The sequence below is a fragment of the Oncorhynchus keta genome, chromosome 17 (assembly GCF_023373465.1).
Source record: "Oncorhynchus keta strain PuntledgeMale-10-30-2019 chromosome 17, Oket_V2, whole genome shotgun sequence".
NCBI classification, from domain to species: domain Eukaryota; kingdom Metazoa; phylum Chordata; class Actinopteri; order Salmoniformes; family Salmonidae; genus Oncorhynchus; species Oncorhynchus keta.
This window is the reverse complement of record NC_068437.1, coordinates 18,025,532-18,043,362: the sequence shown is the minus strand read 5'-3', so window position 1 is coordinate 18,043,362 and position 17,831 is coordinate 18,025,532. Positions and strand designations below refer to the sequence as shown.

The 17,831-nt window shown below is 45.2% G+C and overlaps 1 protein-coding gene across 2 annotated transcripts in view; it reads right to left on the bottom strand.

The window, feature by feature from the left end:
* LOC118396232 (A disintegrin and metalloproteinase with thrombospondin motifs 20-like) overlaps positions 1 to 17,831 on the bottom strand; it is a 147,517-nt gene that overhangs the window by 81,424 nt on the left and 48,262 nt on the right. For both annotated transcript variants that reach the window (XM_052465637.1, XM_052465638.1), the window contains 2 exons: positions 13,183 to 13,324; positions 11,487 to 11,591 (listed from right to left, as the gene is read on the bottom strand). In XM_052465637.1, coding sequence (XP_052321597.1) covers positions 11,487 to 11,591; positions 13,183 to 13,324 — 247 coding nt within the window. The remainder of the gene's footprint in view (positions 1 to 11,486; positions 11,592 to 13,182; positions 13,325 to 17,831) is intronic.

Here is a 17,831-nt window from a genome sequence, read left to right as displayed (position 1 = left end):
GAATGATAGAGGCCACTGTGTTCTTGGGGACCTTCAATGCGGCAGACATTTTTTGGTACCCTTCCCCAGATCTGTGCCTCGACACAATCCTGTCTCGGAGCTCTACGGACAATTCCTTCAACTTCATGGCTTGGTTTTTGCTCTGACATGCACTGTCAACTGTGGGACCTTATATAGACAGGTGTGTGCCTTTCAAAATCATGTCCAATCAATTGAATTTACCACAGGTGGACTCCAATCAAGATGTAGAAACATCTCAAGGATGATCAATGGAAACAGGATGCACCTGAGCTCAATTTCGAGTCTCATAAGAAACGGTCTGAATACTTATGTAAATAAGGTATTTCTGTCATTTTAATACATTTGCTTACATTTCTAAACAACTGTTTTCGCTTTGTCATTATGGGGTATTGTGTGTAGATTGCGGAGGATTTCTTTAAAAAAAAAATCAATTTTAGAATGAGGCTGTAATTAATTAATTAATTAATAATTTTAACTTCATTATTTCAAAACAATACAAAAAAAAATCTAGGTCCGATATTTGTTTTTGCAGTGCTGCTTCGTCAACAAAACAAAAACAATAACAACGATCGTGTGGCGGACAGTGGCGCTGTGTTTGGTATTTCCAATAGTGGTCTTATGTTCTGGGTACGCATATTGATTAACAACAAAAAAGAACCTTGTGGAGAGATGTGAACCATCATGGGAAACAGTATCTCCTCTCTTCCTTGTACTCTAAGAGGTGAGATAGGGGCTTAGAGGGATGATGCAACCACAAGCTGAGAACCACCCCCCCAACCCCTCCCTCCATCCTCTCTACGCTGCAGTGGAAGGTTATCATTCCTGTGAATGAGTGGTTTGGCCCGTAAGCTGTTCCATTCACATGTACCGATACTTTTACCTTTGGTGTTTGTTCCTCTCTCATTTCACATAGACAGACTCAAACCTAGGCTGAAGATAACAAAGGTTAAGACAAGAGGATTCTAATATCCCACAACTTACTGCATAGATGCGGAAGAATTCTAAGAAATGGGACTAGCGATGCTAGTTAGCATCGGCGCTGGTCCCATGAATCTGTTCATTTTCAAAAGCTTCCCCAATGAATTATTAGGTTGTCCTAACCTGGGTATCTTCAACCTAGGGTCAAATTAGGCTACCTCTTCCTCTTCAGGTTCTCTGGATTATGCCATGGTTATTTGCTTCATAATGTTCATGTTCAGGTATTAAATTGTCTGTATATGTGGATTCAAATCAGAAAGTTAGATAGGAAGAAAATATATGTTGTATCCAGCTTAAAAAACCCTCCATTGTGAAGAAGGACATAGTATATCCTAATTTAATATATGTTGTATCCAGTTTAAAAAACCCTCCATTGTGAAGAAGGACATAGTATATCCTAATTTAATATATGTTGTATCTAGTTTAAAAAACCCTCCATTGTGAAGAAGGACATAGCATATCCTAATTTGTCTCAGTCATGTAGCAACCTCCTGTTAACCAATCAAAATGAAATCCATCCTCTGTCTCCATAAAGCTTCCATCCCTACCGTACAATATTATACGTAGAAATGACATGATGGAGAGAGCTAGCAAAACAACAATCCACTTGTTCAGCCAAAGCAAAATAGGTCTGTGATGATGGGAAGTGGAAAAAATCCCAGAGATTAGCAGAGAGTGATATTGATACGAGTCAGAGATTCCAGAGCCTGAGCTCACAGGAATCATCGTACGACACTAGCGTGTTTGGCTGCCAGGGGGCCGAGCCAACACTCCCCGCCTCAGCCAACACATTCTATTCTGCCTGAGCCTGGCTCTGCTTTTCAAGACCTCACTATTGCTCTCTAATTGGCTGAAATTAGAGGAGAGCAGCTTGCAGCTATGAGGAATGTTCAGATTGGAATAATACAACTAGGATTTCCTCTCTGGCTCTTTGACACAAGTCGTTCAAAACAACCTTTCGGAAAGAAGTCCGGAAGCGTTATAGTTCAACTAAAATGCAGAACTCGAAAGAATTGACGGTCTTGAAATGAAACACAATTGAAATTTCCATCTACCGCACCAAGCAGAACAAAACCGACAAAAAAAACTTCAACAGAGTTTTCTTTCAGTCACACACTCAGGCCTAAACACTGGGTAAGGTGCTTAATAACTGGTGGGCAACAACAACAGCACATTTGCTTCATTCAAGTCAGGGCTGCATTCTTCTCGCCACCCACCAAGCCACTGTGAGGCTGCCTGCCCTGCGTGGTGAGAAGAGAGGCAGTGAGGGAGGGAAGGCTGTTCTCTACAAAGTGAGGGCCTGCCTTTGGGTTGACATGCCCTGATTGAACGCGCTGGTTGGCCCCAGAGCTACACACACAGGCAGGGCCCTTTTGAAGAAGATACGAGGAGGAGGAGGAGGAGGAGGAGGATGGTGGCGGTATTTATAGACAAGTGATGGGCTGCCCTTGTTAACACACGGCCCACTGGGCCGGATGACAGAAGCACCGCCAAGGGTCACATGACCACATTACTCACTCCAGCGCCCAACAAGAGGAGAGGGACTGCCGCGCACAGAGAACATAGTGAGAGAGTGAGGGAGGGAGGGAGTGGGAGAGAAAGACAGAGTGTTTGGAGAGAAAGCGAGAGGGAGGAGAGCGAGAGAGAGCATACTAGAGAGCACAACATGAGCTCAGCATAGTGCCCCAGTTCCTTACTGATGTACACAAACGCATACTTTTTTCACGTCCTATTTAGTAGACTTGCAAGCTGGCCTCATTTACTTAGAGGCCACATTATTATGATTTGTTGAATTTAATACGTTTCACCTTGGAGGAGATCTAACGGGGAGAAAAAAGTTTTGACAGGCATTCATACATTTTTCAGGGCTTTTTGGAACACATTGATGTAAATATTTATGAGAGACTATGTTTCCTTATAGTGGTTTAAATTACACATCAGGTCGGGCCTAATGTTAGGTTCAGAAATGCCAGTAAAATAATCAGTTCTGGTTAATGAGACAATACCTGCTGCATTTCCCCAATCAGGCCCTCACTATTTCCCAGACTTAAAACCTCCATCACCAGGGGCCCTCTCACACCTCAGAGCCAGGTGCCCCAGACCAGGCTCAGGATTCAGCCCATCCCCTAACCCACAGACCCCTAAATCCAAACCCCATGAGCCGGAGAGAGAGAGACAGAGAGGTCATAGAGAGGGAGAGACAGAGAGGTCATAGAGAGACAGGGACAGAGAGGTCATAGAGAGACAGAGACAGAGAGGTCATAAAGAGACAGAGACAGAAAGGTCATAGAGAGACAGAGACAGAGGGGTCATAGAGAGACAGAGACAGAGAGGTCAAAGAGAGACAGAGACAGAGAGGTCATAGAGAGGGAGAGACAGAGAGGTCATAGAGAGGGAGAGACAGATAGGTCATAGAGAGGGAGAGACAGAGAGGTCATAGAGAGGGAGAGACAGAGAGGTCATAGAGAGACAGAGACAGAGAGGTCATAGAGAGGGAGAGACAGAGAGGTCATAGAGAGGGAGAGACAGAGAGGTCATAGAGAGGGAGAGACAGAGAGGTCATAGAGAGGGAGAGACAGAGAGGTCAGTGGTCATAGAGAGGGAGAAACAGAGAGAGGGAGAGACAGAGAGAGTCAGAGAGGTCATAGAGGGAGAGACAGAGAGGTCAGAGAGGGAGAGACAGAGAGGTCATAGAGAGACAGAGAGGTCAGAGAGGAGAGACAGAGAGGTCAGAGAGGGAGAGACAGAGAGGTCATAGTGAGGAGAGGAGAGGTCATAGTGAGGGAGAGACTGAGAGGTCATAGAGAGGGAGAGACAGAGAGGTCATAGAGAGGGAGAGACAGAGAGGTCATAGAGAGGGAGAGACAGAGAGGTCAGAGAGGGAGAGACAGAGAGGTCATAGAGAGACAGAGAGGTCAGAGAGGGAGAGACAGAGAGGTCATAGAGAGGGAGAGACAGAGAGGTCAGAGAGGGAGAGACAGAGAGGTCATAGAGAGACAGAGAGGTCAGAGAGGGAGAAACAGAGAGGTCATAGTGAGGGAGAGACCGAGAGGTCATAGAGAGGGAGAGACAGAGAGGTCAGAGAGGGAGAGACAGAGAGGTCATAGAGAGACAGAGAGGTCAGAGAGGGAGAGACAGAGAGGTCATAGAGAGACAGAGAGGTCAGAGAGGGAGAGACAGAGAGGTCATAGTGAGGGAGAGACAGAGAGGTCATAGAGAGGGAGAGACAGAGAGGTCATAGAGAGGAGAGACAGAGAGGTCATAGAGAGGGAGAGACAGAGAGGTCACAGAGAGGAGAGACAGAGAGAAAGGTCATAGAGAGGGAGAGACAGAGAGGTCAGAGAGGTCATAGAGAGGGAGAGACAGAGAGGTCATAGAGAGGGAGAGACAGAGAGGTCATAGAGAGGGAGAGACAGAGAGGTCATAGAGAGGGGGAGAGACAGAGACAGTGGTCATAGAGAGGGAGAGACAGAGAGGACAGAGAGGTAGAGAGACAGAGAGGTCATAGAGAGACAGAGAGGTCAGAGAGGGAGAGACAGAGAGGTCAGAGAGGGAGAGACAGAGAGGTCATAGAGAGACAGAGAGGTCAGAGAGGGAGAGACAGAGAGGTCAGAGAGGGAGAGACAGAGAGGTCATAGTGAGGGAGAGACCGAGAGGTCATAGTGAGGGAGAGACCGAGAGGTCATAGTGAGGGAGAGACTGAGAGGTCATAGAGAGGGAGAGACAGAGAGGTCATAGAGAGGGAGAGACAGAGAGGTCATAGAGAGGGAGAGACAGAGAGGTCAGAGAGGGAGAGACAGAGAGGTCATAGAGAGACAGAGAGGTCAGAGAGGGAGAGACAGAGAGGTCAGAGGGGGAGAGACAGAGAGGAGAGAGAGAGGTCATAGAGAGGGAGAGACAGAGAGGTCAGAGAGGGAGAGACAGAGAGGTCATAGAGAGACAGAGAGGTCAGAGAGGGAGAGACAGAGAGGTCATAGAGAGACAGAGAGGTCAGAGAGGGAGAAACAGAGAGGTCATAGTGAGGGAGAGACCGAGAGGTCATAGAGAGGGAGAGACAGAGAGGTCAGAGAGGGAGAGACAGAGAGGTCATAGAGAGACAGAGAGGTCAGAGAGGGAGAGACAGAGAGGTCATAGAGAGACAGAGAGGTCAGAGAGGGAGAGACAGAGAGGTCATAGTGAGGGAGAGACCGAGAGGTCATAGAGAGGGAGAGACAGAGAGGTCATAGAGAGGGAGAGACAGAGAGGTCATAGAGAGGGAGAGACAGAGAGGTCATAGAGAGACAGAGAGGAAGAGACAGAGAGGTCAGAGAGGGAGAGACAGAGAGGGAGAGACTGAGAGGTCATAGAGAGGGAGACACAGAGAGGTCATAGAGAGGGTATCTATGGAATGAAAGACCAGGAGATGGTAAAGGTGAGTAGGATGAGTCTAAGTGAGACAGAGAGAGACCCATATTTATCCTAATCTATTTTCCTTTATGCACATCGTTACAACACTGTATATATACAGTTGAAGTCTGAAGTTTACATACACTTAGGTTGGAGTCATTAAAACTTGTTTTTCAACCACTCCACAAATGGAATGTTAACAAACTATAGTTTTGGCAAGTCAGTGAGGACATCTACTTTGTGCATGACACAAGTAATTTTTCCAACAATTGTTTACAGACAGATTATTTCACTTGTAATTCACTGTATCACAATTCCAGTGGGTCAGAAGTTTACATACACTAAGTTGACTGTGCCTTTAAACAGCTTGAAAAATTCCAGAAAATTATGTCATGGCTTTAGAAGCTTCTGATAGGCTAATTGACATCATTTGAGTCAATTGGAGGTGTACCTATGGATGCATTTCAAGGCCTACCTTCAAACTCAGTGCCTCTTTGCTTGACATCATGGGAAAATCTAAAGAAATCAGCCAAGAACTCAGAAAAACAATCATAGACCTCCACAAGTCTGGTTCATCCTTGGGAGCAATTTCCAAACGCCTGAAGGTACCACGTTCATCTGTACAAACAATAGTACGCAAGTATAAACACCATGGGACCACGGAGCCGTCATACCGCTCAGGAATTAGACACGTTCTGTCTCCTAGAGATGAACGTACTTTGGTGCGAAAAGTGCAAAACAACAGCAAAGGACCTTGTGAAGATGCTGGAGGAAACAGGTACAAAAGTATCTATATCCACAGTAAAGCAAGTCCTATATCGACATAACCTGAAAGGCCGCCCAGCAAGGAAGAAGCCACTGCTCCAAAAGCGCCCAAAAAAAGCTAGACTATGGTTTGCAATTGCACATGGGGACAAAGATTGTACTTTTTGGAGAAATGTCCCCTGATCTGATGAAACAAAAATAGAACTGTTTGGCCATAATTACCATCATTATGTTTGGAGGAAAAAGGGGAATGCTTGCAAGCCGAAGAACACCATCCCAACCGTGAAGCACGGGGGTGGCAGCATCATGTTGTGTGGGTGCTTTGCTAAAGGAGGGACTGGTGCACTTCACAAAATAGATGGCATCATGAGGTAGGAAAATTATGTGGATATATTGAAGCAACATCTCAAGTCATCAGTCAGGTCGCAAATGGGTCTTCCAAATGGACAATGACCCCAAGCATACTTCCAAAGTTGTGGCAACATGGCTTAAGGACAATGAAGTCAAGGTATTGGAGTGGCCATCACAAAGCCCTGACGTCAATCCTATAGAAAATGTGTGGGAAGAACTGAAAAAGCTTGTGTGAGCAAGGAGGCCTACAAACCTGACTCATTTACACCAGCTCTGTCAGGAGGAATGGTTCCAAAATTCCAAAATGGGAAGCTTGTGGAAGGCTACCTGAAGCGTTTGACCCAAGATAAACCATTTGAAAGCAATGCTACCAAATATTAATTGAGTGTATGTAAACTTCTGACCCAATGGGAATGTAATAAAAGAAATAAAAGGTGAAATAAATCATTCTCTCTACTATTATTCTGACATTTCACATTCTTAAAATAAAGTGGTGATCCTAACTGACCTAAGACAGGGAAGTTTTACTAGGATTAAATGTCAGGAATTGTGAAAAACTGAGTTTAAATATATTTGGCTAAATTGTATGTAAACTTCCGACTTCAACTGTACATAATATGACATTTGTAATGTCTTTATTATTTTGGAATTCTGTGAGTGTCATGTTTACTGTTCATTTTTATTGTTTATTTCACTTTTGTATATTATCTACTTAATTTGCGTTGGCAATGTTAACATATCTTTCTCATGCCAATAAAGCCCTTGAATTGAAAATTAATTTAATTGATAGAGGGAGTGAGAAAGAGAGAGAGAGAGAGACAAAGAGAGAGACAGAGACAAAGAGGGAGAGAGAGAGACAAAGAGAGAGAGAGAGAGAGACAAAGAGAGAGAGACAGAGAGAGAGAGAGAGAGAGAGAGAGAGACAAAGAGAGAGAGAGACAAAGAGAGAGCGAGAGAGAGAGAGACAGAGAGAGAGAGACAGAGAGAGAGAGAGATACAGAGAGAGAGAGACAGAGATGGACAGAGAGAGAGAGTGAGACAGAGAGAGAGAGAGAGAGAGAGAGAGAGAGAGAGAGAGAGAGAGAGAGAGAGAGAGAGAGAGAGAGGGAGAGAGAGAGAGAGGTAGACAGAGAGAAAGAGATAGAGAGAGAGAGCGAAATAGATAGATAGAGAGAGAGAGAGAGAGAGAGAGAGAGCGAAATAGATAGACAGAGAGAAATAGATAGAGATAGGGAGAGAGAGAGAGAGAGAGAGAGAGAGAGAGAGAGAGAGAGAGAGAGAGAGAGAGAGAGAGAGAGAGAGAGAGAGAGAGAGAGAGAGAGAGAGAGAGAGAGAGAGAGAGAGAGAGAGAGAGAGAGAGAGAGAGAGAGAGAGAGAGAGAGAGAGAGAGAGAGAGAGAGAGAGAGAGAGAGAGAGAGGGAGCGAATATGATACAGAAACATACACACCCCACACATGCACATACAAATGCACACAGAACAATGCAGAGTGACACTCTCCACATAAAAGGCTCCAGTAGAAGCAGGTGAGTGCTGGAATGGGATGCCCCCTCTCTTTCAACTTCCCCCACTTCAAAGCACCCCCATCTGGAGATGACACCAAGCCCTCAGCATCATACAAAAGGTGGTGGCACCAAAGAGATGAAAAATGGCTGAAAAAACCCTTTGTGTTCTTTTTTTAAGCATTTAAAGTGCGTGAAGCGAAAATACTGTACTTGAGTGTGTCCCAAAGACAGACCTGTTATGCTGTAGGATACTATTGTGGATAGTCTGGGAAAAAGGCAGAATTTCTCAATCAATCAATCGGATTTTATAAATGCCATTTTACATCAGGAGTTCTCACAAAGTGCTATACAGATACCCAGTCAAAATCCACCAAGAAGAAGCACTGCAGTTGCAGAAAAGGCAAGAACCTAGGAAGAAACCTAGAGAGGAACCAGGCTCTGAAGAGTGGCCAGTCCTCTTCTGGCTGTGATTATAAGAGTACATGGCCATTAAGGCCAGATCGTTCTTCAATTTATATTAGATAGATTAAACAGGATTGATGGCAATTGACTCCTGGGATAATTATTAAGGTTATAAAACAGAAGATAAAGGATATAAATATATATATATATACAGACATACAGGTTGTCATGGCAATCAATCAGGTGTGATCAAATCTTCTCTTGACAGTTTCCCACAATCCAACACAGTTAATGACACATAGGTGTTTAGAGTTAAGTTAATTTATCTTCATTTAAGTGTCGTAATCCAAGCCTTAACAGGATGGTACAGGGGGGAAAATACAGAGATTGTGGAACATATTGCTTACATGAGAACACACTCAATATATTTTATATAGAGTGCTAATTCTTGTTTTTTCTTACCAAGGTAAAGTATCTTACGTCACTGGCAAATCATTTAGCTTATTTTAACAAAGAATGTCTCAATACAAGTAATTTATCTTATTTCAAGGTATTTTTCAAGATAATTTAACTTACGGGTAAAAAATCTTGAGAAATTTCTTGAAATAAGATAAATTACTTGATTGATTAATTTAACTTATTTTAACCCCAAAAATATTTAATACAAGTAATTTATCTTATTTCAAGAAATTTCTCAAGATTTTTGTACCTTAATTGACCTTATTTTTTACCAATATATTTTTCAAGATATTGAAAAAGATAAAATATCTTGAAATTAAATAAATTGCTTGTATTTAGCCTTTGTTTTTAGGTAAAAATACAGTAGATAAAGTAGATAAAGGGCCTCATTGCTAAAATCCCAAAGTATCCCTTTAAGTAAATTAATGTAAGATATTTACGCTTGCTTAAATTTCACTTTTTACAGTGGGAGGGAAAGAGTTAACTAGAAGATAAGGTCCTCTCCTTCTCACCCCACCACCACCAACACCACCCCTAGCCCACCTCTCCCTCCTTTCCCTCCTCCTCTTTCCTCTCCTCCTTTTTGGAATCATTGATGTGAGGTCTATTGTGTGAGCTGAGCTGAGCAGAACAGCTGAGCAGAGTGGAGGGAGTGTAGAGCTGCATGGCCTCAGCCTTGGGCTCTGTTATGGCCTGTCCACTGACCCACTTACCTGCCTTTTAAAGAGGTTTTAGGGTCACGGGTTCACAACTTGGTGACTCAACTGTGAACGGCGGGCGGCATCTCCTTTCAAAGTGCCCGAGCCTTCACCTCTACTGCTCCCCTCCTTTTCTCTTCCTCTATCTCCCTCTCTCCCCATGTCCCCTCTTTTCACTCTTTGACCAAACACCATCTCACCCTCCTCTCTTCTCCGCAGCCCCACATCATCCCCCCATTCCTCCAGCCCCATATCATCCCCCCATTCCCCCAGCCCCACATCATCCCCCATTCCCCCAGCCCTACATCATCCCCCATTCCCCCAGCCCCATATCATCCCCCCATTCCCCCAGCCCCATATCATCCCCCATTCATCCAGCTCCATATCACCCCCCCATTCCCCCAGCCCCATATCATCCCCCATTCCTCCAGCTCCATATCATCCCCCATTCCCCCAGCCCCATATCATCCCCCCATTCCCCCAGCCCCATATCATCCCCCATTCATCCAGCTCCATATCATCCCCCCCATTCCCCCAGCCCCATATCATCCCCCATTCCTCCAGCTCCATATCATCCCTCCATTCCTCCAGCTCCATATCATCCCTCCATTCCTCCAGCTCCATATCATCCCCCATTCCTCCAGCTCCATATCATCCCCCCATTCCTCCAGCTCCATATCATCCCCCCATTCCCCCAGCTCCATATCATCCCCCATTCCTCCAGCTCCATATCATCCCCCCATTCCTCCAGCTCCATATCATCCCCCATTCCTCCAGCTCCATATCATCCCTCCATTCCTCCAGCTCCATATCATCCCCCATTCCTCCAGCTCCATATCATCCCCCCATTCCTCCAGCTCCATATCATCCCTCCATTCCTCCAGCTCCATATCATCCCCCCATTCCTCCAGCTCCATATCATCCCCCATTCCTCCAGCTCCATATCATCCCCCCATTCCTCCAGCTCCATATCATCCCCCCATTCCTCCAGCTCCATATCATCCCTCCATTCCTCCAGCTCCATATCATCCCCCCATTCCTCCAGCTCCATATCATCCCCCCATTCCTCCAGCTCCATATCATCCCTCCATTCCTCCAGCTCCATATCATCCCTCCATTCCTCCAGCTCCATATCACCCCCCCATTTCCCCAGCTCCATATCATCCCCACATTCCTCCAGCTCCATAGCATCCCTCCATTCCTCCAGCTCCATATCATCCCCCATTCCCCCAGCCCCATATCATCCCCCCATTCCTCCAGCTCCATATCATCCCCCCATTCCCCCAGCTCCATATCATCCCCACATTCCCCCAGCTCCATATCATCCCTCCATTCCCCCCGCTCCATACCATCCCCCCATTCCTCCAGCTCCATATCATCCCCACATTCCTCCAGCTCCATATCATTTGATTTTTGATCATAAAATTTGATTTTATGATTTTATGGCTGTGCTAGCTCGGGAACACTTTACAGAGCAGTCTCCATGACTGATGAGAAACGCCAACCTGATTCCTCCATCCCATCTAACCCCTCTCTACCCCCCCTCTCCCCAACGATTTCACCTCTCCTTCTCCTCCAGCCCTGTCTTACTCTTCTTTCCCTGAGCACCTTCCTCAGTACCTTTCACTATGTACCCACCACTACCCCTTCCACAGTGCTAATTAGCATAGTCTCCCAGGGCGGTGAGAACATGAGGTTTAATGAATGTAGGAGCCTCAGAGCATGGTTAAGGCTAATGTTCAAGCTTCAGGTTACTCGCTGAATGTTTCATTTGAAATATGCTCCTTGATAACAGAAATGCAAAACATGAACAGTGGTATGACAGTAATACAGTAGTAGATAATACACCTTGTTTGTCATCCTACCCTCCATTTAAACTTCATTACTCGATCCAACGCAAGAAATACAACATTCTGTCCTACCATTCCATGTCCACAGTCTGTCCCATCAGCCAAGGGCATGTGCTGTGTCCGACACCCTTTATGGTCCCCCTCAGCACTCGTACACCAAAGCCTCTTGCATTGTTTCTGTGTGGAGAGAGAGAGGGGTGGGGTGGGGGGGGGGGACAAAATACATGCGGGAGAGAGAGAGACATGCGGGAGAGAGAGAGACATGCGGGAGAGAGAGACATGCGGGAGAGAGAGACATGCGGGAGAGAGAGAGACATGCGGGAGAGAGAGAGACATGCGGGAGAGAGAGAGACATGCGGGAGAGAGAGACATGCGGGAGAGAGAGAGACATGCGGGAGAGAGAGAGACATGCGGGAGAGAGAGAGACATGCGGAAGAGAGAGACATGCGGGAGAGAGACATGCGGGGGAGAGAGAGACATGCGGGAGAGAGAGAGACATGCGGGAGAGAGAGACATGCGGGAGAGAGAGACATGCGGGAGAGAGAGACATGCGGGAGAGAGAGACATGCGGGAGAGAGAGACATGCGGAAGAGAGAGACATGCGGGAGAGAGACATGCGGGAGAGAGAGAGACATGCGGGGAGAGAGAGAGACATGCGGGAGAGAGACATGCGGGAGAGAGAGAGACATGCGGGAGAGAGAGAGACATGCGGGAGAGAGAGAGACATGCGGGAGAGAGAGACATGCGGGAGAGAGAGAGACATGCGGGAGAGAGAGAGACATGCGGGAGAGAGAGAGACATGCGGGAGAGAGAGACATGCGGGAGAGAGAGACATGCGGAAGAGAGAGACATGCGGAAGAGAGAGACATGCGGAAGAGAGAGACATGCGGGAGAGAGAGAGACATGCGGGAGAGAGAGACATGCGGGAGAGAGAGAGACATGCGGGAGAGAGAGAGACATGCGGAAGAGAGAGACATGCGGGAGAGAGACATGCGGGGGAAAGGGTGAAGAGAGAGACACATTGGAGAGATAATGGGAGAGACAGTGAGGAAGGAAGAATTAAACACTGTTGCAAAATCCCACTGCCCACTGCATGAGAATCATTCAACTGTTTAACACTAAACTATAAATCCCTAATATTGACAGTCAGACAGGAGACAGGAGACCTGTACTGTACCAGTGAAATGTGTAACAGACTTGCCACCAGGGCAGCTGTTACTGTCACTATAGATTAGCTACCCATGACTCCAGAAGTCTCCAACCAGACGAGAGCGGGCCGAGCCTACAGGGTAAGTGACTGGCAAGAGAAGCATTTCTTCATTCACCACCGGATGTTCAACATGAGAACGTGTGCTGCTCTGAAGGAAACCAACCTGCCTCCGAGCAGTCTGTTAAACCTGAACAAAGCCAATTGTCTCATGAAACCCCCAAAGCTGTCCGTCATACAGACAGCTCATGACAAACACTGACTGGGCCCTACAGTGTTGTCTATGTAACGTTATGACTTCATCATCTCAGCACCTTATCACAGACAAGACACATTAGAACCTTAGAAGCATATAACATCCTTCTCCAAGGGCGTTTGTTTGAGGGCACACTTTTTCTGTAGATAATAGAGGAATTAAGGGCACATCCCAAATGGCACCCTATTCCCTATATAATGCACTACTTTTGACCAAAGCCCTATGGAATTGCCTACACCCATAGGGAATTGGGTGCCACCCTGAGAGACACTTGGTTGAGAGGAACGGAATGCAACCTGGCTCACCATGTAAGGGCAGACCATGGAGCCGGGGCCAAACATGAGCTCACACTGCCGATTGGCATTGTAAACCTGTCCAGGGAGGTGGTTGGGCAGCTCGTACGTTCTGCTCACTGGCTCGTCCAATAGGCACTCTCCATACCCTGTGCTGAAAGTGGAAGGCAACACGCACACACACACACACACATTCACAAACAGGAAATAAACATGTGTAAAAGGTGTATTAAGGTGATCCGGGTGTTCCTGCTCTGCTTCATGCATCCTCACACCAAGAGCTTCCTGTCAAGATGCATACGATAGTCGTATGAGAGAAAGTAGGCGCTGTGTCATTTCTTTGACATTTAGAATTGGAAGTCAAACATCTCCAGGAGTGATGATATTCAGATGCACACAGCACCTTGTCCCATGTGGGTGGTCTGCTCTGGTGTGTGGTGTTACCTAACAGTGAAACTGACACCACTTCCCCTCAGTGACCTGATACATTAGCTAACGCCGTCACCATCAAACCGGAGGCAGGCCCCATCACACAGAGGGAATAAAGCTGCATTTCCATACAGACGCAAAGTCCCAACCACATGTTTATTTAACAGACGTTTCTCTGTGCACAAAAAGAAAAACCCAGAGGATTTGAAGTACCTTCATTGAGTTAGCATAAATCAGGCTAGTTCACCAGAACTATTATAATGATAGATTGTGTGTCAGCCACACCCTACCCCTACAGCAACACAAAAAGACAACAGAGCACAGCTGGATAAAATGTACTGCATGCAGGGCTATTTACCCAAAACACTGAATGAAGCACTAAGCGTTAGACAATGTTAAAAGCATAGTCACAAAACCTAGTCAAACAGCCATTCACCAAATGTAAACCCTTCCTCAAAAGATCTTTCCTCTGTGTTTATTCTGTGACACAAAACAGAAAAGAAACTGGGGATGAAACAGAGTAGCCTATAATGTGTGTAATTACACGACATGTCCACACTTCTCTTACAATTTGTACCCTGTGTTGAGCTCAGGCACCTGTTACATACAGACTACAGTGTGTGTGTGTGTGTGTGTGTGTGTGTACACTACGGTACACCACCAGCTGATATGAGGAGGACCGTAATTACCTGGGCTTATCTTGTGATACTGTTTCGGTTTTCCCTCATTTCCACACACACTGTAAGAAACCATTGGTTTTGTAGCCAGAAAAGACTACAAGTGCTTGGTGGAAAGAGTTTGCCTACCAATGCTCAAGGGAAGAGACAAACGATGAAAGCTATGACGGGGTCAGACAGTCCGTCAGGGCCATGAGAAGCAGAGAGAGAGAGAGAGAGAGAGACGCCACATATTAAAGCGATAAGGTCAGTGGTCTGTCTATCTGTCTTCTGAGTCCAGAAGAATGAGAAGAGTTGATGCCCCATACTCAAGCTTCTTTCACCAGGTTGTCATTGTCTAATCAGAACTCCAGAACCCATATGGGCCTGTGATTAAAAACTGGACGGATAGGAGGGGAAAAATAAGCAATTTTTCGATTCGGCACGCTGTTTTTTAGGGGACTGAGCAGAGCCCGAGACAGGTGATTACGACTCCCTTCTGGCAACGACAGCGGTTCTACACGTGGCAGACATTGGGAGGCTTTTTAAAAGTGAGTTTATTTGGAAAATGACTGATAGGTATCTCTCAGAGTTGGTCATAAGCTGCTCTCTAATGAGTTCCATAAAGGCAGACAGTTCCCTGTGAGCTGTTAGCCGCTACGAGGCTGCTCATATGTCAGATTGATGATTGATGCATTGTATGAATGACACAGCACATCCCGGTTGCACAGTTGGATTAAACTCAATGCAAACAGTACTGGGGTGATTCCCCTTTTCATAGGGAGATATACAGCCAGCCAAAATGGCACCCTTGATAAAGATGAGCAAAAAAAACTGTATAAAATAAATAATACAAGTATTGAGCCATTTTGAATTCTAAAAATAAATGGGAGATATATTATTTTATACGAATACCATTATTCAGAGAGAGAGAGAGATTTGGTTTAACAACTAATATATTTTTTCTTTCAAAAAGATAGGTGTCAAAATGATTGGCACCCCTGAAGATACTTCTAAAATAAAATCTATCTAAATAAAATATGCATTTATATTCAACTTTTTTAAAGTTAATCTCAGTTTAAGGATCTGTATTGTGGCCTTCCATGGTTTACTGTTTCACTGGGGTATTAAAATGTGGTAACACATGACAAATCTGAAAAGAGACAAATGGTTGTTGACCTCCATAAATCAGGCAATGGGTACAAAAGAATACCTTAAAAAACAAATATAGCACTTAACACTATTAGGGAAACAATTAAGAAGTTCAAAACCACCGAAACAGTGGCAAACTTGCCTGGTATTGGACGCAAGTATATCTTGTCAAATCAAATGTAAAAAATCTAATTTTATATGTCACATACGCCGAATACAACGGGTGTAATGCTTGCTTACAGTCCCTTCCTAACGACGCAGAGTTTTCTTTTATTATAAAAAGAAAAATAGTAACACAAAGAATAATATACACAAGAATGGAGCAATATACAGGAAGTATCTGTACCAGTACCAGATCAATGTGCAGGCGTACTAGGTATTTGAGGTACATATGTACATGAAGGCGGGGTAAAGTGACTAGGCATCATAATAGTCAAATAAAGAACAGAGTAGCAGCAGCCAATGATGAGTGTAAAAGTGTGTGTGTATGTGTGTGTATGTGTGTGAGTGTGTGTGTGTGTGTGTGTGTGTGTGTGTGTGTGTGTGTGTGTGTGTGTGTGTGTGTGTGTGTGTGTGTGTGTGTGTGTGTGTGTGTGTGTGTGTGTGTGTGTTGTGTCGGTATCCTGGTTGGCAGGGAGCTCGGCCCCCACGCACAGTGAGGAAGGTGGATCAGTGGGCAAAGAAAAGACCAAGGGCCAAAATTGGGGTATTACAGAACTTTGTCGCATCTTCGGGTCACCAAGTCTCCAAACCTCTAAGCCAATAGCCTCTTTGGAAGGGTTGACAGAGAAAAGCCAGTATTGAGACCACAGGAGGCTGCTGAGGGGAGAACGGCTCATAATAATGGCTGTAACAGAGCAAATGGAATGGCATCAAACACCTGTATTTGATACCATTCTACTCCTACTGCTCCAGTCATTATCACGAGCAACAAATGTAAATACCTGAGTTTGCTCAACAGCATTGGCACTTTGATTGGAACCAGAGCTATGGACAGATGATTGACCACAAAATCAACCATTTGCAATGGCCATCTCAGAGTCCGGCCTTGAACCCCATTTAAAACCTGTAGATTTTATTAATCATATTTTCTTTGGTATACACCATTGCTCAGTATTTGTATTGTTTATTTTATAAAGTATTTTTTTCTCATCTTTATCAAGGGTGCCAATCATTGTGGACCTGACAGTACAACAGTCATTACCATTGTAACACTGAAATAACTGGAAAAGTATGAGTCATCAAAATATCATTTTCACAGAAGACGCATTTTGAATTAATTGAGGATTTTTGTATACACTTTTTACCAAAACGTGAGAAAACTTTTTAACTGTTTTGGGTAGCGACTAGCGAGACATCTGATGTTTGTGTGTGGTTAGGATAATTCCCAACGTGTGCGCCTGGCATTGGAATGGAAAATGATAGCCTTGGCCTGTATTAATGATTATGTGGTCTCCACACAGGTGTACACATCAATTAGTGGGTGGCAACACCAAGAGATTAGAATTGGATCTTTATAGTTTAGTGGCTTATACCAGCTGGCGGGCTGCCAGGAGCGGAATGAATAGTGTCTTTATATCACGGTCTACACAAAATAACAACAAGAACACCGAAGACACTTTCCACTCAGCTCTCAGGTGTGCACACAACGGGAGTTCACATTATGACACATGCAAAAAAATAAGAACGAGGGGGGTTGGCTCCTGAAGAGGGATTGAGAGGTAGTGTGTTCCTCCATCTTTAAGTTGACATGAGAGTGTTTTGCATTAGAGAGCTCTCAGAAAAGAATAAGTAGTCAAAACAGTGATGTACTTGACCAGGCCAGCTTATTGGACAACGGAGGTACCGTTTAGATCATTGTTGAAGCCACGCAGACTTCAAAAGCAGTGGGCCTCGCTCTCAGGGGCCTTTCCCAGCACCGAGGCTCCTCCACACTGAACCCTACACTCCTCTTCACAGCTACAAAGAACTGTTTATAAATATGGCCACTGTTAAACAAATCAGCTTGTCTCTTCATGCAGCATGGAAAGTTTCGCTCACAGTCATTGACATTTATCTCTCGCTCACACATCGAGTGCTTGAACACTCAGCCTGCTTAACACAGCTGACATTTAGACAAAAATATTCTGCAGTAAAAAATGAAAAGGAGTTTTCTTGTTCTTGCTTTTAAAATTGTTCAATTCAAACACTCAAAGCTGGGTGGATGGATTCATCCGCTGGTAGGAAACTATGCAGCACAGTTGCGGGGCGCGTCGGGCGCGTCGGGAGCGTAACCTTACAGCCTCGACAGGAGGCGTTCGCATGGGAGCGACCACTCGCTTCCCAAGATGCAACTCGTCAACAAGGCAGCCTTTTGTGGAGCCTCACAATCAACAAAGCGGGAGGAGAGATCAAAGGGTCACGTCCAGGGAAAATCTAATTATA